Here is a 22,477-nt window from a genome sequence, read left to right on the forward strand (position 1 = left end):
CAGCGTCTCCTTGGATCTTTCGCCCGTTGGTTTTTATTGGGTTGTTTTATCGAGCGGTAAGAGTTCCTTAGAGTCTTCTTTTTTATTTATAAATTTTGCTTTTCTATCTTCTGTTTCTTTAAGATACTGTTATATTTACAACGGGTCCTTGAATAACCGTGTCCATTCAACATCATTTCGTCGTAAAGGTGATGAGAAAAAAAAAAACAGTTCCCTGCCCGGGAGAACTGTGTGTGTGGTTTGCTCTCCCGGCTCTGTGGGCTTTCTCTGGGTGCGCTGGTTTCCCCCCATGCCCCAAAGCTGTGCACGCCAGGGTGTTGGCGTGTCTGACCTGTCCCGTCTCAAGTGAGTGCAGGCACCAGCCGCCCTGCTGTGCGATGGCATCTGATCAGCACTGGTACCCGCTCCACGCCCTGAGCTGCTGGGATAGGCTGCAGCCACCTCTGCCCCTGAACTGGAACAACAGAGTAAATAATAGTCTAACTTGTCTTTATTACTCGGTCTTAAATGTATGCATAGCTCCCATTTATTTTAGTGTTTAATGTTAGAGGTGTCTTGGTCTTTGTTTGGTGGTTTGGTGATGTTCTTGTGACTAGAAATTGCTGTGTGAGCGTCACTCCTGCTCCCGTCAGCGGCCTGTGTGGACGGTGAATTCGGCTTCGTTACACTGTGTGAGCGTCACTCCTGCTCCCGTCGGCGGCCTGTGTGGACGGTGAATTCGGCTTCCTTACACTGTGGGAGCGTCACTCCTGCTCGCGTCGGCGGCCTGTGTGGACGGTGATTTCGGCTTCGTTACACTGTGTGAGCATCACTCCTGCTCGCGTCGGCGGCCTGTGTGGACGGTGATTTCGGCTTCGTTACACTGTGTGAGCGTCACTCCTGCTCCCGTCGGCGGCCTGTGTGGACGGTGAATTCGGCTTCCTTACACTGTGGGAGCGTCACTCCTGCTCGCGTCGGCGGCCTGTGTGGACGGTGATTTCGGCTTCGTTACACTGTGGGAGCGTCACTCCTGCTCGCGTCGGCGGCCTGTGTGGACGGTGAATTCGGCTTCCTTACACTGTGGGAGCGTCACTCCTGCTCCCGTCGGCGGCCTGTGTGGATGGTGAATTCGGCTTCGTTCCACGGCGGTCGCTTTGCTTCGTGGCTGCTTCCAGAACCATCAGTGCGAAGCGAGGACTTGTTGGACTTTCTGTTAGACTCCTTAGCCTTCACTTCCAGTGTGAATTTTTTCTTTTATTGCTAATTCTTCCCTGAGTTCAGAACCCTCTTTTCTGACATTTCTAATTATGACTTATGTTGTTTTTTCGTTTCTTCTGTCATTTCCTTTTTGTCTCGTAGGGATGTTCTTGCACCCTAACCCTTTGCCTTACAGAAACTGGGATTTGGCTTCAATACTTTCTGCTGCTTTTTACATGAAAATTGTGCTTCTGGATTTCAGGGAGGAGGCAGGGTCAGGGCAGGTTTTCTGACCTCATGGATCAAGGATAGGGCAGCCTCCTTCTGGGGATTCTCAGGCCCTGTTCTCTCCTCCACCCTTCTCTGATGCCGTCATCCTGGTTGACCTTGACCCTGACCCCACACCAGCTGTTCCTCTTGGTGCAGGCTCTGTTCTAGAAGACCAGGCAGGTCAGCTCTGAGGGATCGCACGGCTGCCTCAGCTTTTGCAGACTGCACGGGGGCCCCTGGCCTCACCCTCATGGGAGGGGCAGGGCCGTGGTTCCCTGATTGGCCCACTGGGTTTCCCAAGGGAGCAAAGGACACTTGGGGGCTGTCCCGTTCTCAGAGCTGACGGCCACCCACTGCTGACGGCTGCCTCACTCCCGCAGAGGTGGACATGATGTGTGACTTGTGGCCTCTGGGGGTTTGTCCCAGCCTCTTGTGTTTGGGGTCCCAAGGCTTCCTTGTCCCTGGGATGCTGTAGTGTTGTCCCTGGGGTTCTGGTTTTGCCGTCTCAGGACTCTTGGTTTGGCCAGCACGGGGACTGGAAGGTCCTGAAGCTGTGCCGCCCTGCGCTTCCTTCATTCATGCCCTACGTGAACATGTCCATCGACATAGACTCCACGCGGCGTGGCCTTCACACTGTGGATGCTCCTGTGGCACTGCTGCCTTGTGGGTGAGAAGAGCCTGCCATCCGTGTCACCATCACCCTTTGCCCACCACCTTCCCCACCCCTGGCTTTCTCACTGCCTCTGTCACTGTGTGGTTTTGCAAGAGTGTGTCTACATGTGGGTTTATTTGTATCCCGTGTTTGGATTTGGGGAGCCACTAAATAGTATCTCTCTTCTCCTCTTGTGCTGGAAATCCAGAAACAGGCAGGAGTTTGTAGATGGAAACCAGCCACATATTCCATCACTGATGGTTGCAGAGTCAGAGGGCACTTCGGAGACCTGTGGCCACTGTGGGCTGCTTGGTGCTTTTCCCGAAACCCACAGGCCCTCCCTTCAGGGGCAGAGTGTGCTTCCTTGTGGAGGAGGAACCAGCAGACAGGCCCAGTGGAGGGACTGCCAGCCAGTGCCGCCTCTCCCTGCCCTCACACAGGGATGTGGCTCCGTGGGGGCCTGTGGAGGGCAGACCACACAGCTGCAGCCTGGGGAGGGCCCAGGGTAGAAACAGCACAGGGAGGGGCCGTGGCATTCATGCTTGCCCTGTCTTTGAGTCTCATTAATACTGATCTTTTCCAGCTATATTCTTTTTCTGGTAACCAAGATCCAGTTTAAATGTAGAATTGTTTTCATTTTCAAAATGTATGAATGAGTTTTACTCATTAATGGTACTTTTTTTTTCTTTCTCTTTCAGGACTTCAAACAAGTGTGAAGAGGCTGTGTGGCGAGATTGTGGAACTGAAACAGCACCTGGAGCACTACGACAAGATCCAGGAGCTCACGCAGATGCTGCAGGAGAGCCACAGGTGCCTGCCCGTGAGACTTGGGTGGGCCCCCGAGGGGAGGAGGCCCAGCACAGGGAGGGTTGGGCCGGACTGGGTCACACCCAGAAGGCACAGAGGAGCAGCTCCTCATGAGTCTTGGCCGATGATATCCAGGACCACTGCTGATTTGAAACTTTCATAAACTTTCCTCTCTGAAAACGGAGGCCCTTCATGCTGTCTGTCGCATGTGTGAGGCGTGGATCATGAAGTGTGACCCATGAGGTGTGGATGTGAGGTCTGACCATGAGGTGTGACCACGAGGCATGGACTGTGAGATGGGACTGTGAGGTATGTGACCATGGGGTGTGGGCTGTGAGGTATCAACCCTGAGTGTGAGGTGTGACTGTGAGGTGTGGACTGTGAGGTGTGACTGTGAGGTGTGGACTGTGAGGTGTGACTGTGAGGTGTGACTGTGAGGTGTGGACCGTGAGGTGTGACTGTGAGGTGTGACTGTGAGGTGTGGACCGTGAGGTGTGGACCGTGAGGTGTGACTGTGAGGTGTGGACTGTGAGGTGTGACTGTGAGGTGTGGACCGTGAGGTGTGACTGTGAGGTGTGACTGTGAGGTGTGACCACGAGGCATGGACTGTGAGATGGGACTGTGAGGTATGTGACCATGGGGTGTGGGCTGTGAGGTATCAACCCTGAGTGTGAGGTGTGACTGTGAGGTGTGGACTGTGAGGTGTGACTGTGAGGTGTGGACTGTGAGGTGTGACTGTGAGGTGTGACTGTGAGGTGTGGACCGTGAGGTGTGACTGTGAGGTGTGACTGTGAGGTGTGACTGTGAGGTGTGACTGTGAGGTGTGGACCGTGAGGTGTGACTGTGAGGTGTGACTGTGAGGTGTGACTGTGAGGTGTGGACTGTGAGATGGGACTGTGAGGTGTGACTGTGAGGTGTGGACCGTGAGGTGTGACTGTGAGGTGTGACTGTGAGGTGTGGACTGTGAGGTGTGACTGTGAGGTATGACTGTGAGGTGTGGACCGTGAGGTGTGACCATGAGGCATGGACTGTGAGATGGGACTGTGAGGTATGTGACCATGGGGTGTGGGCTGTGAGGTATCAACCCTGAGTGTGAGGTGTGACTGTGAGGTGTGGACTGTGAGGTGTGACTGTGAGGTGTGGACTGTGAGGTGTGGACCGTGAGGTGTGACTGTGAGGTGTGGACTGTGAGGTGTGGACTGTGAGGTGTGACTGTGAGGTGTGGACCGTGAGGTGTGACTGTGAGGTGTGACTGTGAGGTGTGACTGTGAGGTGTGGACTGTGAGGTGTGACTGTGAGGTGTGACTGTGAGGTGTGGACTGTGAGGTGTGACTGTGAGGTGTGGACTGTGAGGTGTGGACTGTGAGGTGTGACTGTGAGGTGTGACCACGAGGCATGGACTGTGAGATGGGACTGTGAGGTGTGACTGTGAGGTGTGACTGTGAGGTGTGGACTGTGAGGTGTGACTGTGAGGTGTGACTGTGAGGTGTGGACCGTGAGGTGTGACTGTGAGGTGTGACTGTGAGGTGTGGACCGTGAGGTGTGACTGTGAGGTGTGGACCGTGAGGTGTGACTGTGAGGTGTGGACCGTGAGGTGTGACTGTGAGGTGTGGACTGTGAGGTGTGACTGTGAGGTGTGGACTGTGAGGTGTGACTGTGAGGTGTGGACTGTGAGGTGTGGACTGTGAGGTGTGACTGTGAGGTGTGACCACGAGGCATGGACTGTGAGATGGGACTGTGAGGTGTGACTGTGAGGTGTGACTGTGAGGTGTGGACTGTGAGGTGTGACTGTGAGGTGTGACTGTGAGGTGTGGACCGTGAGGTGTGACTGTGAGGTGTGACTGTGAGGTGTGGACCGTGAGGTGTGACTGTGAGGTGTGGACCGTGAGGTGTGACTGTGAGGTGTGGACCGTGAGGTGTGACTGTGAGGTATGACTGTGAGGTGTGGACCGTGAGGTGTGACTGTGAGGTGTGACCATGAGGCATGGACTGTGAGATGGGACTGTGAGGTATGTGACCATGGGGTGTGGGCTGTGAGGTATCAACCCTGAGTGTGAGGTGTGACTGTGAGGTGTGGACTGTGAGGTGTGACTGTGAGGTGTGACTGTGAGGTGTGACTGTGAGGTGTGACCACGAGGCATGGACTGTGAGATGGGACTGTGAGGTATGTGACCATGGGGTGTGGGCTGTGAGGTATCAACCCTGAGTGTGAGGTGTGACTGTGAGGTGTGGACTGTGAGGTGTGACTGTGAAGTGTGACTGTGAGGTGTGGACCGTGAGGTGTGACTGTGAGGTGTGGACCGTGAGGTGTGGACCGTGAGGTGTGGACCGTGAGGTGTGACTGTGAGGTGTGGACCATGAGGTGTGACTGTGAGGTGTGACTGTGAGGCATGGACTGAAGTGTGACTGTGAGGCATGGACTGTGAGGTGGGACTGTGAGGCATGGACCGTGAGGTGTGACCATGAGGTGTGACTGTGAGGCGTGGACTGTGAGGTGTGGACCGTGAGGTGTGACCGTGAGGCGTGGACTGTGAGGTGTGACTGTGAGGTGTGACTGTGAGAGGTGGACCGTGAGGTGTGACTGAGATGTGGACCGTGAGGTGTGACTGTGAGGTGTGGACCGTGTGGTGTGACTGTGAGGTGTGACTGTGAGGTGTGGACTGTGAGGTGTGACTGTGAGGTGTGGACTGTGAGGTGTGGACCGTGAGGTGTGACCGTGAGGTGTGACTGTGAGGTGTGGACCGTGAGGTGTGACTGTGAGGTGTGGACTGTGAGGTGTGACTGTGAGGTGTGGACCGTGAGGTGTGGACCGTGAGGTGTGACCGTGAGGTGTGACTGTGAGGTGTGGACCGTGAGGTGTGACTGTGAGGTATGACTGTGAGGTGTGACTGAGAGGTGTGGACCGTGTGGTTTGACTGTGAGGTGTGGACTGTGAGGTGTGACCGTGAGGTGTGGACCGTGAGGTGTGGACCGTGAGGTGTGACCGTGAGGTGTGACTGTGAGGTGTGGACCGTGAGGTGTGACTGTGAGGTATGACTGTGAGGTGTGGACCGTGAGGTGTGACCGTGAGGTGTGACTGTGAGAGGTGGACTGTGAGATGTGACTGTGAGGTGTGGACCGTGAGGTGTGACTGTGAGTTGTGACTGAGGTGTGACTGTGAGAGGTGGACTGTGAGGCATGACCATGAGGTGTGGACCGTGAGGTGTGACTGTCAGGTGTGACTGTCAGGTGTGGACCATGAGGTGTGACTGTGAGGTGTGACTGTGAGGCATGGACTATGAGGTGTGACTGTGAGGCATGGACCGTGAGGTGTGACCGTGAGGCGTGGACCGTGAGGTGTGACCATGAGGCATGGACCGTGAGGTGTGACCGTGAGGCGTGGACCGTGAGGTGTGACCGTGAGGCGTGGACCGTGAGGTGTGACCGTGAGGTGTGACTGTGAGGTGTGACTGTGAGAGGTGGACCGTGAGGTGTGACTGTGAGATGTGCACCGTGAGGTGTGACTGTGAGATGTGGACCGTGAGGTGTGGACTGTGAGGTGTGGACCATGAGGTGTGACTGTGAGGTGTGGACTGTGAGGTGTGGACTGTGAGGTGTGGACCATGAGGTGTGACTGTGAGGTGTGGACTGTGAGGTGTGACTGTGAGGTGTGACTGTGAGAGGTGGACCATGAGGTGTGACTGTGAGGTGTGACTGTGAGGCGTGGACTATGAGGTGTGACTGTGAGGCATGGACTGTGAGATGTGACTGTGAGGCGTGGACCGTGAGGTGTGACCGTGAGGTGTGACCATGAGGCGTGGACCGTGAGGTGTGACCGTGAGGTGTGACTGTGAGAGGTGGACCGTGAGGTGTGACTGTGAGATGTGCACCGTGAGGTGTGACTGTGAGATGTGGACCGTGAGGTGTGGACTGTGAGGTGTGACTGTGAGGTGTGACTGTGAGATGTGGACCGTGAGGTGTGGACTGTGAGGTGTGGACCATGAGGTGTGACTGTGAGGTGTGGACCGTGAGGTGTGACTGTGAGGTGTGACTGAGGTGTGACTGTGAGAGGTGGACTGTGAGGTGTGACTATGAGGCGTGACTGTGAGGCATGGACTGTGAGGTGTGACTGTGAGGCGTGGACCACGAGGTGTGACTGTGAGGTGTGACTGTGAGGCATGGACTGTGAGGTGTGACTGTGAGTTGTGACTGTGAGGCATGGACTGTGAGGTGTGACTGAGGTGTGAGTATGAGGTGTGACTGTGAGGTGTGTCAGGCATGGACCGTGAGGTGTGACCGTGAGGCGTGGACCATGAAGTGTGACCGTGAGGTGTGACTGTGAGAGGTGGACCGTGAGGTGTGGACTGTGGGGTGTGGACCATGAGGTGTGACTGTGAGGTGTGACTGTGAGATGTGGACCGTGAGGTGTGGACTGTGAGGTGTGGACCATGAGGTGTGACTGTGAGGTGTGACTGTGAGATGTGGACCGTGAGGTGTGGACTGTGAGGTGTGGACCATGAGGTGTGACTGTGAGGTGTGACTGTGAGGTGTGGACCGTGAGGTGTGACTGTGAGGTGTGACTGAGGTGTGACTGTGAGAGGTGGACTGTGAGGTGTGACTGTGAGGCGTGACTGTGAGGCATGGACTGTGAGGTGTGACTGTGAGGCGTGGACCACGAGGTGTGACTGTGAGGCATGGACTGTGAGGTGTGACTGTGAGTTGTGACTGTGAGGCATGGACTGTGAGGCGTGACTGTGAGGCATGGACTGTGAGGTGTGACTGAGGTGTGACTGTGAGGTGTGAGTGTCAGGCATGGACCGTGAGGTGTGACCGTGAGGCGTGGACCGTGAGGTGTGACTGAGGTGTGACTGTGAGAGGTGGACTGTGAGGTGTGACTGTCAGGTGTGGACCATGAGGTGTGACTGTCAGGTGTGACTGTGAGGCATGGACTGTGAGGTGTGAGTGTGAGGTGTGGACCACGAGGTGTGACTGTGAGGTGTGGACTGTGAGGTGTGACTGTGAGCTGTGACTGTGAGGCATGGACTGTGAGGTGTGACTGTCAGGTGTGGACCACGAGGTGTGACTGTCAGGTGTGACTGTGAGGCATGGACCGTGAGGTGTGACTGTCAGGTGTGGACCATGAGGTGTGACTGTGAGGTGTGAATGTGAGGTGTGACTGTGACGCGTGGACTGTGAGGTGTGACTGTGAGGTGTGACTGTGAGGTGTGACTGTGAGGTGTGACTGTCAGGTGTGGACCCTGAGGTGTGACTGTGAGGTGTGAATGTGAGGTGTGACTGTGACGCGTGGACTGTGAGGCGTGACTGTGAAGTGTGACTGTGAGTTGTGAATGTGAGGTGTGGACTGAGAGTTGTGGACTGTGAGATATGACCTGTGTGCAGTGTGACCAGGGGAGACAGGTGCATGAGAGATGGTCGGGCACGGCGGGGCAACCTGGTTCCCCTGGGCCATAGTCCAGCAGCTGTGCTTCCCCCTTCACTGCAGTGCGTGTTCAGTTGGAAATATGGAGATTTCACTTTTACTCCCTGGCTGTAGGGGGATGGTGAGAAGGGGGCTGGGTGTGAGGGGATCTTCAAGGCAGAATCTTAGTTTGTCTTTAAAGAATTGTGTGCCGGGACGTGGTTGGAGGCTGGGTGCAGAAAGGAAGAGGCGAGCTGCTGGAGGAGGCAAGGACAGGTCGCTCTGGGCAGTTTTGTGGGTGCTGCTGTGTGAACCCCTGTTGCTGTGGCCTCAGCAGGGAAGGCTGGTCTGTGGTCAGTTCCTCCCCCTCCCCTCCCCCTTTCATTCCCTCTTCCTTTCCCCCCACCTCCCATTCCCGCTCCCTCCCCCACTCCTCAGGCTGAGGCTGCCACACTTACCTGGGTTCGACTACAGTCTGGTCATAGGCGTAGCCAGGCTCTGCCCCTTACAGGATAAAGGCCACAGACTCCCATGGGGCCCATCACAGGTGTAAGTTACAGAGGGGAAGGGTCCTGAAAGATGAGACTGGGCCAAGAGGAGATGCAGCGGAGCAGAAGGAAGGGGACTGTGTCGGCCGCGGGTGCAGTGCCCAGTCGTGGGTAGGGCCATGTGACTCCCTGGAACCTGGTGGACCTGTCTGTGGCAGGTCAAGGTACAGTTGGGGGTCATTCTCCTTGAGCACTGTGGCCTGGATGTGGACAAGGCAGGGTGCACAGCTCCCAAACACAGTGGCATCGGGCTTCTGCCCCCAGGATTCATGCTGGCTTCATCCAGTCCTGGCCTGCGGCTCCTTTGCTGTCCAAGCGAACAGGGCCTGGGCCTGCACAGTGGCCCTGTCAGTGGGGTGCCCATCTCTGTGGCTAATGTGACCGAGGTCAGTGGGCCCTGCCTTGTCTAATACTTGTAATGCCCTGAGTGTTCTCAGGTCATTGCTGACTGGGTGATTAGGGCAATTTGGAGGTGACAAAGTGGGTAAAATGTAATAGCACTTTGCTTCTAAAATAAAAATGGTCAACAGCATTAAAGACTAGGACTCTTCTATTACACTATTATGATGTCAAAATTATTATATTTGACTGGGAATTAGAAATATTTCAGTCCCCGTATATTTTCTAGAATTAGAACATTGTTTTGCTAGCCATGAAGTTTATCATCTTCTCATAAAACCATGCGTAGCTGGAATAGCCAAGGCGCCATTCAGTCACTCATTAGCCTGTTCAGCTCATTCATTCATTCCATAGGTGCTGAGCCGCACCTCCAAGGCTGCTCCCAGGGGTCAGGGCAGTGGTTGGGAAGGAGGAGGCAGGTGGGCGGTAGCCAGTGGGACACAGAAGGTGATGGGGCCACAGAGATAGGTCTGTGTGCAGGGCCAGGGCAGCTTCGTGCCCATGCAGGGAGGTGGGCAGCCCCAGCAGGTGAGGGCCACACCGCTGGAGAGGACGGAAGTGCCAAGCAGCCGCTTCCCTGTCGTTCTGCAGCTCCCTGGTCAGCACCAATGAACACCTGCTGCAGGAGCTGAGCCAGGTGCGGGCGCAGCACAGAGCCGAGGTGGAGCAGATGCACTGGAGCTACCAGGAGCTCAAGAAGACCATGGCCCTGTTTCCACACAGCAGCGCCAGCCATGGAGGCCGCCAGGCCTGCTGACTCCTGCCGAGAAGCTGGGCCACCCCTTAAGCTTCCTGGTAAAGTTACATTGTCTGCACCTTTGTACTTCTTTACTGAGTGTACTGGCTGGCAAGAGTTCTCTCTTCTGTTGGTAATTATTTAGGATTTTTGGAATGTATTCAGGACCTGTAGCTTGGTTTTCTAAAGCACCTCCTAAAATGATATGATTACTCCAAGCCCTCTGCATGTTTTCAGACAGAACACATTGACATATTTTGAGACAAACTAACCATTAATCTTGTATCCAGTATCCTGAGATGAAGTAAATGCAGTGTTCTACTGCCTGATGTGAAAGAGAGCTATGTATGATAATTAAAGAAAATAATTTTCTGTGTAACAAGCAATCTTTGTTTAATAAACAAATACATTGTTCTGAAAAGTTAACTTTTTCAGTGGCTGTATACAAATTATAACTGAGTTTGTCATTGAGTTTTTTATAGAACAAGCTGTGCACCATGATAGGTGAGTGGGAATAATTAAGTTCAAAGACTTAACACAAGTGACACTTATAGATGTGGGGGAAAAAACCTTAAAAATATTGTCTTATGATATTAACATATCACAGCGGAAACACCTACCCAAGCCCTGGCTCGCTCTCTTGTTTGCAGTGTAGTTCTGAAAATTATGTCATAATAGGACACAAAACTAGATTTTTAGTTTGGAAACTTCATATCTTATGTCATACTTGCTGTGATTGGTAAGACAAGGTCATTTTTTAAATGACGTTCAACTGATTTGGGAAGAATGAGCAGGCCTAAGAAGAAAATGCTCTGTGCTAGCTGTGTGTGTGTGTGTGCCCTTGCTGTGTGTGTGTGTGCCCTTGCTGTGTGTGTGTGCTGTGTGCGCGCTAGTGTGTGTGCGCTAGCTGTGTGTGCTAGCTGTGTGTGTGCTGTGTGTGCTGTGTGTGCTTGCTGTGTGTGCTCTGTGCGCGTGCACTTGCTCTGTGTACTAGCTGTGTGTGCATGCTAGCTGTGTGTGCACTTGCTGTGTGTGTGCTAGCTGTGTGTGCGTGCTTGCTGTGTGTGTGTGCTTGTTTGTGCGCTTGCTGTGTGTGTGCTGTGTGCGCTTTGCTAGCCGTGTGTGTGCAGTTGCTGTGTGCTAGCTGTGTGTACGCTTGTGTGTGCACTTGTGTGTGCGCTGTGTGTGCGCGCACGCACCGTGTGTGTGCTGTGTGTGCACGCGTTGTGTATGTGCACTTGCTGTGTGTGTGCTTGTGTGCTAGCTGTGTGTGTCTGCTAGCTGTGTGTGTGTGCCTCCTAGCTGTGTGTGTGCGCTTCTGTGTGTGTGTGTGTGCGTGCATGTGGATTGTATCCCTGGGGAAATCAGAGGTGGGACTCTGCTGTCTCTTCCCCGAAGAGGACTTGCTAGGCTTCAGGCTGCCCTCTTGTGTCACCTCTCTGTCCAGTTGTGGTCATAACAGGAAAATGTGTCATACCAAATTTATTTTCTGTAGGGTTGGGATGGGGTTAATTTGTCATCACGTAATTTATATATGTAAGAGTACTAGAAGATGTTAATATTAATCCACTTTAAGCTTATAGATGCTTACCTCGTTTGGGTTTCATTGAGCTTCTTGGACCTGTGAGTTCATATTTTTCACCAGATTTGGCAAAGTTGCAGCCACTACTCATATTTCTTGTCTGACCCCGTCTCTCACTTCTTCCTCCCTGTCCCCATCTGCGACTCTAGTTAGCTTTCTGTTAGACTGTGATACTATCTCTCAGGTCACTAAACGTGATGCTTTTTCATCCTTGTTCTCTCATCCTTTCCTTTAGGTGGTTTTATTGTCCTGTTGCGAGGCTTACTAATCTTTTCTTCCACTTGCCTAATTTGATGTTAAGCTTGTATAGTGAATTTTTTATATCAGAAATTAGATATATTTTTGTTCTAAAATTCCATTTGAGGCTAGGCGGGGTGGCTCACACCGTAATCCCAGCACTTTGGGAGGCTGAGGCAGGAGGATCACTTGAGGCCAGGAGTTTGAGACCAGCCTGGCCAACATGGCGAAACTCCATCTCTGCTAAAAATGAAAATTAGCTGGGCATGGTGGTGGGCACCTGTAGTCCCAGCTTCTTGGGGGGCTGAGGCAGGAGAATCGTTTGAACCTGGGAGGTGGAGGTTGCAGTGAGCCAAGATTGCGCCACTGCACTCCAGCCTAGAAGACAGAGCAAGACTCCATCTCAAAAAAAAAACAAAAAAACTCCATTTGATTTTTTTCATTAGTTTTATATCCCATTATGTTCATGTTTCCATTAACTGCTTAACCATGTTTTTAACAGGTTTACTAGAAATTCCCAACTGTTCCAAAGTGGTGGTACCCGCAGGCCCGACTGCTAGTTGTGTATGACCACGTCTGCCGGTCCATGTTTTCAGCACCCATTGCCTGAAGTGTTAGCACCTTCACTCCGGTGGGTGTGGGGTAGTGGAGGGAGTGGGGTGGTGGAGGGCGTGGGGTGGCGGAGGGCGCGGGGTGGCGCGGGGTGGGGTAGACCTCTTTCTGGTTTCATTGGCTTCTCCTTGTTCAGCACCTTCTCATGTGTCTGCGGCTCATCGGGATTTCCTGTTTGTAAAGTACCTATTCAAGTATTTTCCCTACTTTTCTATTGGATGGTCTGTCTCATTTATTTGCAGGTGTTATTTATGATTCTGGGTAGTAGTGCTTTGTGAATTACATTTGCAAATAGCTTTTCTTGTCTTTTTACTTTAATGGTGTCTTTTAAGAGAAATTTTAAACTTTAATATGGCCCAATGTATCAATATTTTCTTTCATGATTAAAGCATTTTGGATCCTGATTTTTAATAATCTTTACTTTGCCTTGATCATAAAGATACTCTGTTACCTTCCAAAGGATTTTATAGTTTTGTATATTTTGGATTTTAGATATAGATTCTACCCAGAATTGATTTTTGCGCCTGTTGTGAAGCTTAAGGATCCAGTTTCATTGTGTTGCAGACATAAGCCCAGTTTTCCCAGTCCCGGCTGCTGAAGATTCCTTTGTCAGGATGATCTCTGTGTCCGTTTCTGCATCTCCTTGTCTATCTCTGCCAATACCACACACTCTGGGGCGCGTACCTCCATCTTATGTTAGGATGTCTTGGCTGTTTTTGACCCTTTGTGTTTCATACATTTTAGAACTAGCCGGTTGAGTTGGGATTTTGTTTGGGATTGTATTGAACCTGTAGATCAACTTGGGAATCTTTGACATACTTGCAATACTGGGTTTTACAAGCCCTGAACATGGTATCTGTCTCTCCAAATGTTAGGGCTCCTTCAGCGGGTGTTAATACAGCCTGATACTTTTCACAATGGTCTTGTATGTCTTTTGTTACATTTAATCCTAGGTCCTTGTTATTTTGCGATGCTGTTTTAAAAAATGTGCTTGGATTTCATTTTCCTAATTATGTGTTGCCATTTCATGGAAATTCATTTTTGTGTATTAATTTGTATCTGGCAGTCTAGTAATTTTAATCATTTGCCTGTAGCTGTTTCCTCATTTTTAGGCACACAGTCATGTTTTCTATGAGTAATGGGTTTTCTTTCCCATTCCTGTTGTTCTGGATTTTTACTTTATGTTTTTATTTTTGTTTTGTTTTTTGCTTTTCTACACTGGTCGGAACCCCTAGTGCAGTGCTGATTAGAGGTGGTAAAAGAGTGGGCATCGTTGTCTTCTTCCTGATATTCAAAGGGGTGATAAATTCTCACCATTTATCCACTCACTTGTAATAGATTTTTTTTTGTTTGTTTTAAAGCTTTTTCTATCAATAATTCGCCTCAAGAATGGATGACTTTTATCACTTTTTCTGCAGTGATTGAGATGACCACGATTTTTATCATTTAATATATTGATGTGTTTAACGACCATAATTTGCTTTTGTTAAAAATAAACCTTGAATTTCTGAGATAAGTCCAACTTAATAATTATGGATTTTCTTTTACATACATATTGTTATATTTGGTTTGTTAATATTTTGTTTAGCATTTTGTGGCCCAGCTATACCACCTAGCACCTGTGTTTGGGCCCTGATTTCCTCGTCTGTACAATGGGAAAATAGTGGCTTCCTCACAGGATTGTTGTGAAGGTGAAATGAGTTAGTATGAATAAGACTCTCGGGCAGCATCTGGTGCGTCCTGAGCACTGGGTAGCTGCATGCTCTAGTACAGTGGTTAGTATCTCTCTTCACGGGTGACAGCCACTTACGATTTTCCTTTGTAATGCTGTTCTTGAAAGGATTCGCATCTTTACACCACCGTAAAATGAGCTAGGTTGTGTATTCTTTCTCCATTCTCTAGGAGAATTTACTTAAGATTATAATTATTTCTTCCATGGATGTTTGATGGAACTTGCTGGTGAAGTCACTTGTGCCTGGAACTTTCTTTGTCAGGAGGTTTGACTACTGATCCAGTATAACTCAGTGTTCCAGGATGTGGCAGAACCGTTCACACAGACCATCCTTATGTCCCCCTTGCCTTTACGCTGCATATCCCTGAGTTGGGCTGGGGCCGTGTGACTACTGAGCAACAGCCTGTGTGTGGGACTGAGGTGAGTCATTTCAGGGCCAGAGCAGCGGGAGCTGGTGCATCACTTTGATAGCTTCCCTGCCAGTGACCTGGGCAGCTGCATCACAGGATTAGGAAGTCTGTTTGTCTTCTGTTAGAAGAGATCTCTTGTTATTCCTGAAGTTGGACGTTGTGTGAGTAATACATTTTGTGTGTCCAGCCACTGAAGTGTTAGGGGTTTTCTTTTGTAGCTGACAGTGACTTCCCCTAAGTCACAGGGCTGAGCAGGCTTTCCATTTCTTTTGGAGTTAGTTTTTGTAAGTTATGTGTCTCTAAGAATTGGTCCATATTGTCTTAATTTTCCATTTTGGGGGGTATAACACATAATTTGAATGGCTTCAACATTTGAAGTTTTGTGTGTCCCTGTGGCAGAGATGTAGGGACAGTTGTGTCCCTTCAAGCAAGACCTTGCCATCCAGGGGCAGGGAGTACAGGAGTAGAGACCATCTCCAGCCACCATGCTGTCAGGCTGTGCCTGGGCTCTGGAGCTGAGGACACACTCATCCAGGCAGCCGCAGCCAGTGTCCAAGCAGGCAGGGCCTGGGCCTAATGCGAACCACAGGGAGCTCCCTAGCAGGCCATCTCCAGAGCCTCCCTGAGGCCTCCCGGCTTCCCTGCCTCCTCCCCTTGTTGCTGTTCAGGGGCATTCCTCACCAGTGAGCCTCTTGTGATACAAAGGCCACCTCAGCATCTGCCTCCCGGGGACTCAGCCCATTCTTGGCCATTCTTCATATTCGTTATTTGAACTTTCTGTTCAGTCCTTTCAAAAAAACACCCTTTGCCTCCATTTTCTTTTCAATTTCTGATCTGATCTATCATTAGCCATGCTGAAATTACAAATAAATATGGGTTAAAATATTATTTTATCAATTCCCTGTTCTGTGTTTCTTTCTCTTGTTTTATCAGCGAAGCTGATTTTTTTTTTTTTTTTTTTTTTTGAGATGGAGTCTCGCTCTGTCGCCCAGGCTGGAGTGCAGTGGCGCGATCTCGGCTCACTGCAAGCTCCACCTCCCGGGTTCACGCCATTCTCCTGCCTCAGCCTCCCGAGTAGCTGGGACTACAGGCGCCCGCCACCAAGCCTGGCTAATTTTTTGTATTTTTAGCAGAGACGGGGTTTCACTGTGTTAGCCAGGATGGTCTCAATCTCCTGACCTTGTGATCTGCCCGCCTCGGCCTCCCAAAGTGCTGGGACTACAGGTGTGAGCCACCGTGCCCGGCCTCCGCGAAGCTGATTTCCACCATCTCATTAGTTTAAATCTGCCATCTCATTTTGTGCTGTTTGTTCTATTCATGGTTTTTTCCCTCTTCACTTTTGCCACTTTTAGATGATCTCCTGTCATCCCGCATGTCCCTCTGCTCGTTTGGAGACTGTACTCTGCTTCTGTCCCATGCTTATGGCATGTGTGCGTTTAGTCCATGCTCTCACCCACCTCTGGGGTTGGTTCCTGGAGCGCGAGGTGCGCGTCCCTCTCCATGCTCCTGTTCTGCTCACCTGTGGGGATTCCCAAGTATTTTTATGAAACATTTTAATCTCACAAAGTATTGATATAGCCACTGTTAATTTGGAGTTATTGATCAATTTATTCTCTTTGCTCCACTTTCTTCACAAACCAGACATGCCATTTGAGATCACCTTTGCTTTCTGCATTTAGAATTTCTTTTAACGTCTGCTGGTGGCAAATTCTCTTTTCATTGTCCAAAAATGCCTTTATTGTATCCTCATTTTGGAAAACTGTTTCGCTGGGCTAGTATCTCAGGTTGGCATTTTTTTTATAGCAGCCCGTGATGACATTGTCCTGTTTTGGGGGCTCTGGTGGTGTTCACAGTGTTCATGTCTATTCCCCTTGAATCTAGACCCCACCCAGGGCTACACCAGTGCTAGAGCAGGACTCACACCTGACAGATGGCTGGTCCGCCTGCTCCTCCTTCACAGTCCTCCTGTCTAGATGAGGAAGCGAGAGACTCCCTCGGGAAAAGGGGACACAAGGGCCTTGGCCCTGTGAGCTTCAGCCCAGTGGAGGCACTCAGCACACTCCCCACCTGGGGCCCCTCCAGTACCTATCCCCTGTTATCACCTGTTACAGACACGTGTGCTCTGAGGAACAGAGAAATCCATGTTTTAACACCTTTATTTGTCACTTTACCAACTTGACACACAATGTTAACGACAGCAGACACAGGGGCAGTGTGCACACAGACACGAGCTGTTTCACTACAGGTTTGCAAGCCAGGCTCAACAGCAAGTCCAACAGGCAACACCACGCCTCTCACCTGCAGGAGGGACAGCAGGGCCACCCCACCCTGCGGACGTCCGCGGTGAGTGCGGTTTAGACATCAGCAGAAGTGGCTTTCAGAGTCAGAACAGCCATGACGTGGACATCACCCGTCACACTGATAAAGTGATGCACTCAGTACTCCCTAATGTTAATCACACAGTGTAAAAATATATTGCACATATATATATATATATATAAATTTGTTTCCCTTTCTTGAAAAAAACTTAGTACAAACTAGTAGTTACACGATCCCTTTCAAGTTTCTCTTAAGTTGTGCAGATTTCCTTTGTGGTTTGGCTTGGTTTAGTTTTTTAAGAGGTCGAAAGAAAGAAGTAAAGCATCTCGATGTGCCCAGGACTCCCCATCACATGCCCGGGGACAAACGCTGCACCCTGGACCACCAGAGCTCACAAAGTGTTCAGTAGTAAGAGGAGGAAAGATGCAGGTTCAGTGTTTGAAGGACGTTCTAGCCTATTGATAACATCATGGTCCAGCCTCATCTTCCCCCTGTGCCATCCCCTCGTGGTGTGTGCTGTGGCGTGGGAGGGTGGCCAGTGCACGCGTGATTGCCCACAGGAGGAGATGAGCTGGGCCAGTAGAGGGACAGGTAAGTGTCCAGGGCCAAGGCGTCTCCATCTCAACTCCTCCCCCCTCCACTTGTACAGCAGGAGCCACAGGCCTGTGTGAAAACACAGGACAGGCCCTGTGCCAACAAAACACCATTCACAAAAGCAGGCGGCCGCAGCAGCCCAGGATGGGGGCTGGGGTAGGAGGTGATGCCCACGCAGGGCTGCTGTGGTCAGCCCTGAGCTGGCATCCCTGGGGCCCGGGATGGAGTGGCACCAAAAGGCAAGTGGGGCGGCCACAGGACATGATGCCAGCCCAACTCCACCATCTGCGCCCAAACTTGGACAGGATATTAGAAGGTGTAAAAGTAGTCCAGTATAAATATATATCTTCTACAATATTTTAAACATATAATTTGAACTTTAATTTTGGTAACGCTAACTGTTAGGAACACTACCTGGTTGCTTATCCTATAGCAGTAAATTAAAAATAAATAAGCACTCTGGCGTGAACAGTCTTCTCAGTGCTCTCCCTCTGCCTTTCTCCTTTCCTGATGCTGAGACACGATCAGCACTGTCCTCCCGACAGAACCTATTCCTGTGTCCTGGTGTCACCAACAGAACCTGTCCCTCTCTCCTGGTGTCACCCGACAACCTGTCCCTCTCTCCTGGTGTCACCCCCGACAGAACCTGTCCCTCTCTCCTGGTGTCACCCCCGACAGAACCTGTCCCTGTCTCCTTTTGTCACCCCCAACAGAACCTGTCCCTCTCTCCTGGTGTCACCCCAACAGAACCTGTCCCTCTCTCCTGGTGTCACCCCAACAGAACCTGTCCCTCTCTCCTGGTGTCACCCATGATAGAACCTGTCCCTGTGTCCTCGTGTCACCCATGACAGAACCTGTCCCTGTGTCCTGGTGTCACCCCTGACAGAACCTGTCCCTGTGTCCTGGTGTCACCCCTGACAGAACCTGTCCCTCTCTCCTGGTTTGCAGGTTGTGCAGTTTGTTATTCACAAGTACACATTTATTTTCTGTTGAACCGTGGTTAGTAGAAGCTAATTGGCAGTGCATAAAAACATGCAGAAGAGAACACACACCTGCCTGAATTCACAATATTCAGAAACTGACTGAGGAAGATGCATGGGTCTGTTATGTGCAGTGGGGCTGCCGTCCAAACAATGTTCTGTGTTCGGAGGCGGCACACAGATGCAATTACGGATTCCACAGACAAGTTGTAACTGACAATGGTGACCACTATGTCCTCGTGACTTTATTTTTGCTACCCCTCCTGGCTAGGTGACAGAGATGGGAGCCGAGTGGGTGTTTTCAAAGATTCGCTTTGGAGCTGAGTGGAGAAGGGTGCTCTCCTGGCTCCCGCATGTCTGAGAAAAGCCTGAGGGCCGCTGGGGGAGGGCGGGACACCAGGGAGGCCGTGCCTCTAACTCGTGGGCACCAACCCTGGAAGTGTGGAGGGAGAGTGGGGGCGTGGGGCCTCTCCCTCCAGGATCCCAGGGTGCTCCAGGCCAGGACGGGCAGGGTGCCACAGCAGCCTCGATCTCATTCACGAAACCCACAGGCGTGGCCTAGGGTTTGGGATGCACGCCACGATTTTCTCAGAGTGAAGGGACCACTTCTGTGAATGAGCTCACCTCCAGGGGCCAAGATGGGAGCCATGAGCCCCGCCGCTCCGGCCACTCCAGCCAAGTCTGGGAAGGGCTGTGGTGAGTCGGTGCTGGCCGCATGGACGAGGTGACCCGTCGGTGACAGGGCCTGCTCCCTGCGAGGTCGGGTGGTGCCCGGGCCGGGCGGAGGCGCTTCTCGTGCTCAGGGCCGGTTTCTGGTGTGCTCCCGATGCGCTTGGCTCTTTTCTCGAGGCCGTTCTTGTCTGAGGCCAACCAGGGACCAGGAGGCAGCGTCCTGGTGCCCAGCACCTCTCCTCAGTGTCCCTCGTCCCCACAGACCGGAGCAGGGCCTGGCGAGCCTCTGTGCCTGCCGTGTGAGGACCCGCGGACCCCAACCCGCCTGTCCCTCCGTCCTGACCCGGCACCAGGCTCAGCTCCAGGGCGAGGTCCTCTGGAGTCATGTTCGTTCTGCGTGGCTTGGCCGTGACTGTGGGGACTGGGCTGCCCACGGACAGAAAAGAGAAACGCAGCCTGTGACCAGGAGACGCAGCCCAGGGTGGAGCCGCGCTGGGGCCAGGGAGGGCGAGGAGGGCAGGAGTCCGAGGGTGTAAGGGTGCCAGGGTCTTCCGGGTCTCAGGCTTCGGGACCTGGGGAGCCACCCTGTTTGGTGACCACTCGTCCTCGGCCTTTTCAACACAAGGGCTTTGGAGTTGTGATGGGCTGTTATCGGGTGATTCCGGTGGCCACTCGTCTGTGATCGGGCGATTCCGGTGACCGCTCGTCTGTGATCGGGCGATTCCGGTGACCGCTCGTCTGTGATCGGGTGATTCCGGTGGCCGCTCGTCTGTGATCGGTGAGTCCGATGACTGCTTGTCTGCGATCGGGTGATTCCGGTGGCCACTCGTCTGTGATCGGGCGATTCCGGTGGCCGCTCGTCTGTGATCGGTGCGTCCGATGACTGCTTGTCTGTGATCGGGTGATTCCGATGACTGCTTGTCTGTGATCGGGCGATTCCGCCCTGCACATTCAGAGTTGTTTTGAAATGTTTCCGCACGTTAGTTCTGCCTTTCACACGCGGTCCAGCCAGGTTCAGCGGGGGCACAGGGCTGGGCTTGGGCACCCCCCGCCTTCCCCAGGCCGGTGAGGTGACATCCTAAAGGAGCCACGAAGCCTGAGGTCCATTTTTCCTTGGTCTTTATTTCCAGGCACCATGAACTTCCCAGGCCTGCCGTGGAAGCTGCCTGCCAGGTCCTCCCCATCCTCAGGTGGAGGCTTCTCTGTTGAGGGGCCTCGGAGACCCCCCAGCCCTCAGCGGACCATGCTGGCTGGGAGCTCCGCCCTGGGGCTTCTGCTCTGCTCAGGTAGGGGGAGTCCTTCCACGGGGCTGTGGCCGCAGCAGGTGCACTCTTGGGAGTCGGGGAGTCGGGGAGGCGGGTGGTGCTCATGCGTGCCAGTGAGGGAGGGGCCTTGCCATCCTCCTGTACTGTGAGCCTGGCCCTGGGCAGCCCTCTGCCCTGGCCAGAGCCTGACCGTAGCCACGGGCTAATAGGCTCTGGAAAAGTTTCTCCAGGACTGCCGCAGGCTCATCCGCAGGTAGACTCCAGAACCACGGCCCAGCAGGTCACACGTGTGGCTGTGGCTGTGTGCGTGCCAAGGGACAGTGGCAGTGTGCCATTGTGACAGCGGGTGGCCACACCCGTCAGCCTCCCCAGGAGGGAGCAGGAGCGCTAGCTTCTCCCCAGGTGCAGACAGGCAAGGGCGGGCCGCCTGGGTGTGTCCTGGCAGTGTGGAGTGTCCTGGATGGGCTCTGCTCAGCCCCCTGCTGGCAGAGAAACCCCCACAGACACCGCAGGCCTGGGGGTCCTCGTTAGTGTCCTGCTCTCCGGCAGGGGGGATTGGCCAGGAGAGGTTAGGCTGAGACATTTTGGGAGAGTTGAAGAAGGTGCTTGGGCTGTGGCAATGGGAGGTCTGCGAGCAAACAGGGTGCAGCTAGCGAGGACGGGCGAACGGGAGGGCCGGGCAGAGGCTCTGTCACGCGGTGAGGCGAGGAGTGTCTCGGCACTTCATGTCTCTTGCCTGGCAACACCACAGGGACCGGACATTCTGAATCTTCCCAGACCCGCTCTGAGAACATAGGCAGCCACCGCATCTTCTCAGGAAAGCAAAGCGAGTCTACTCTACCCTCACAGTCCAAGCCACTGTGGTAAGCCGGGAAGCCGCCCACTGCCCCCGACAGCTTTCGTTTTACCTAGGTTGCCCTTGGCACAGAGCTGGCCTGTAGGCATGTGTGCACAGGTGTGTCCATGTGACCGGCTTCCCCACACATGTGCCAGGTGCCCAGCACCCCTGCCAGGTGGCCTCACTCTGCCCTCTGCCCAGGAAAGCAGGAAGGCCCCGTGGTGGCGGCTGCACACAGGACAGGCCTCGGGCCCCACGACACCTCCCACGTCCGGTGTGGGGCCAACTCCGTGTTAGTTGCCTGCTGGTTGGGGTTAGCTCCTGCCGCCCTCAGGGCTCCTGGAAGGTGTCTGCCGTTCAGGAGGTCAGCACAGCCTCCTGTTGCCATGACAGCCAGCTGCTTTAAAACGCCCCTTTGACCTGCAAACCACGTGCCCAGTGTGGTGTGATCCGCGAGACACTTTGGAAATGGCTGAGGACGAGGCAGGTGTATTAGGAGGGTCAGTGAACTGGGGCCCAAACCTGGTTTGAGAGGGGAGTGCTGGGGGCATCCGGTAGGAGGAGGGGCAGGAGGGAGGCCTGGGCCTGGCCGCCCCCCAGCCCCCTCTGGGGCACCCGTCTGAGTTCTGCCGCAGTTAGTACAGGAATGTAATGAAGTGCGAGGTGACAGAGTCCCTGCTCCGGGGACACCGGCAGTGCCGCGAGGCATGGAGCGGGGGCTACTTGCCCCCTTGCACCTTCTGGTCGTAGGTGCCTGCATGCTTGTAGCCGGACACATAGCCCGACTCGTCCACCAGGTCCACGCGGCCAGCCTTGCCCTTGCCTTTGCCAGAGGGGTCGAAGCGCTCCTTGTGGGAGCCCGTGAACTTGGTGGTGTCCGTGAGCCTCGACACTGTGGGCGACGAGATGGCTTTCTGCAAGAGGAGCAGGAGAAAGGGGGCAGGTGAGTTTGCGAGCCAGGTGAGGCCAGCAGGTGAAGTGGCTGTGCCCTGGGCAGGTTTCCCAGCGTTGGGGCAGTGGGCAAGGGGCATAAACCCTGGGATTTATGCCCCTTTTAATTCTTATTTTTACCTCTCCTGACCCTGGGGCAGCCTTGGGCCTGCGGGGTGCCACAACCCTAACAATTGCCCAGGTCCACCTGGTGTTTATGTAGTTGGGGACCCCACCACCTGCACCCTCAGAGGAAAGGGGCTGTCAGAACAGCCAGGCCCCACCCTCCAGGCTACGCCCCCCAAATCCATGCCCCTTCA

General features: G+C 53.1%; 2 protein-coding genes across 8 annotated transcripts in view; one reads left to right on the forward strand and one right to left on the reverse strand.

Annotated features, from left to right (window-relative positions):
* The window catches only part of CEP72 (centrosomal protein 72), a 53,051-nt gene extending 35,758 nt beyond the window's left edge, over window positions 1–17,293 (forward strand). For 2 of the 5 annotated variants that reach the window (XM_063604129.1, XM_063604130.1), the window contains exons 11-12: window positions 2,797–2,908; window positions 9,842–17,293. In XM_063604129.1, the coding sequence (XP_063460199.1) occupies window positions 2,797–2,908; window positions 9,842–10,007 (278 nt within the window). In that variant the 3' untranslated portion in view covers window positions 10,008–17,293. Of the gene's footprint in view, window positions 1–123; window positions 2,114–2,796; window positions 2,909–9,841 lie in introns of all 5 variants that reach the window. The other 3 variants (XR_010112105.1, XR_010112104.1, XM_063604128.1) reach the window with 3 other exon arrangements.
* TPPP (tubulin polymerization promoting protein) overlaps window positions 16,698–22,477 on the reverse strand; it is a 36,380-nt gene continuing 30,600 nt past the window's right edge. For 2 of the 3 annotated variants that reach the window (XM_063604140.1, XM_063604139.1), the window contains exon 4: window positions 16,698–22,141. In XM_063604140.1, coding sequence (XP_063460210.1) covers window positions 21,947–22,141 — 195 coding nt within the window. In that variant the 3' untranslated portion in view covers window positions 16,698–21,946. The remainder of the gene's footprint in view (window positions 22,142–22,477) is intronic. The other variant, XR_010112106.1, reaches the window with a different exon arrangement.

This window comes from Pan paniscus, chromosome 4 (assembly GCF_029289425.2).
Source record: "Pan paniscus chromosome 4, NHGRI_mPanPan1-v2.0_pri, whole genome shotgun sequence".
Classification (NCBI taxonomy): domain Eukaryota; kingdom Metazoa; phylum Chordata; class Mammalia; order Primates; family Hominidae; genus Pan; species Pan paniscus.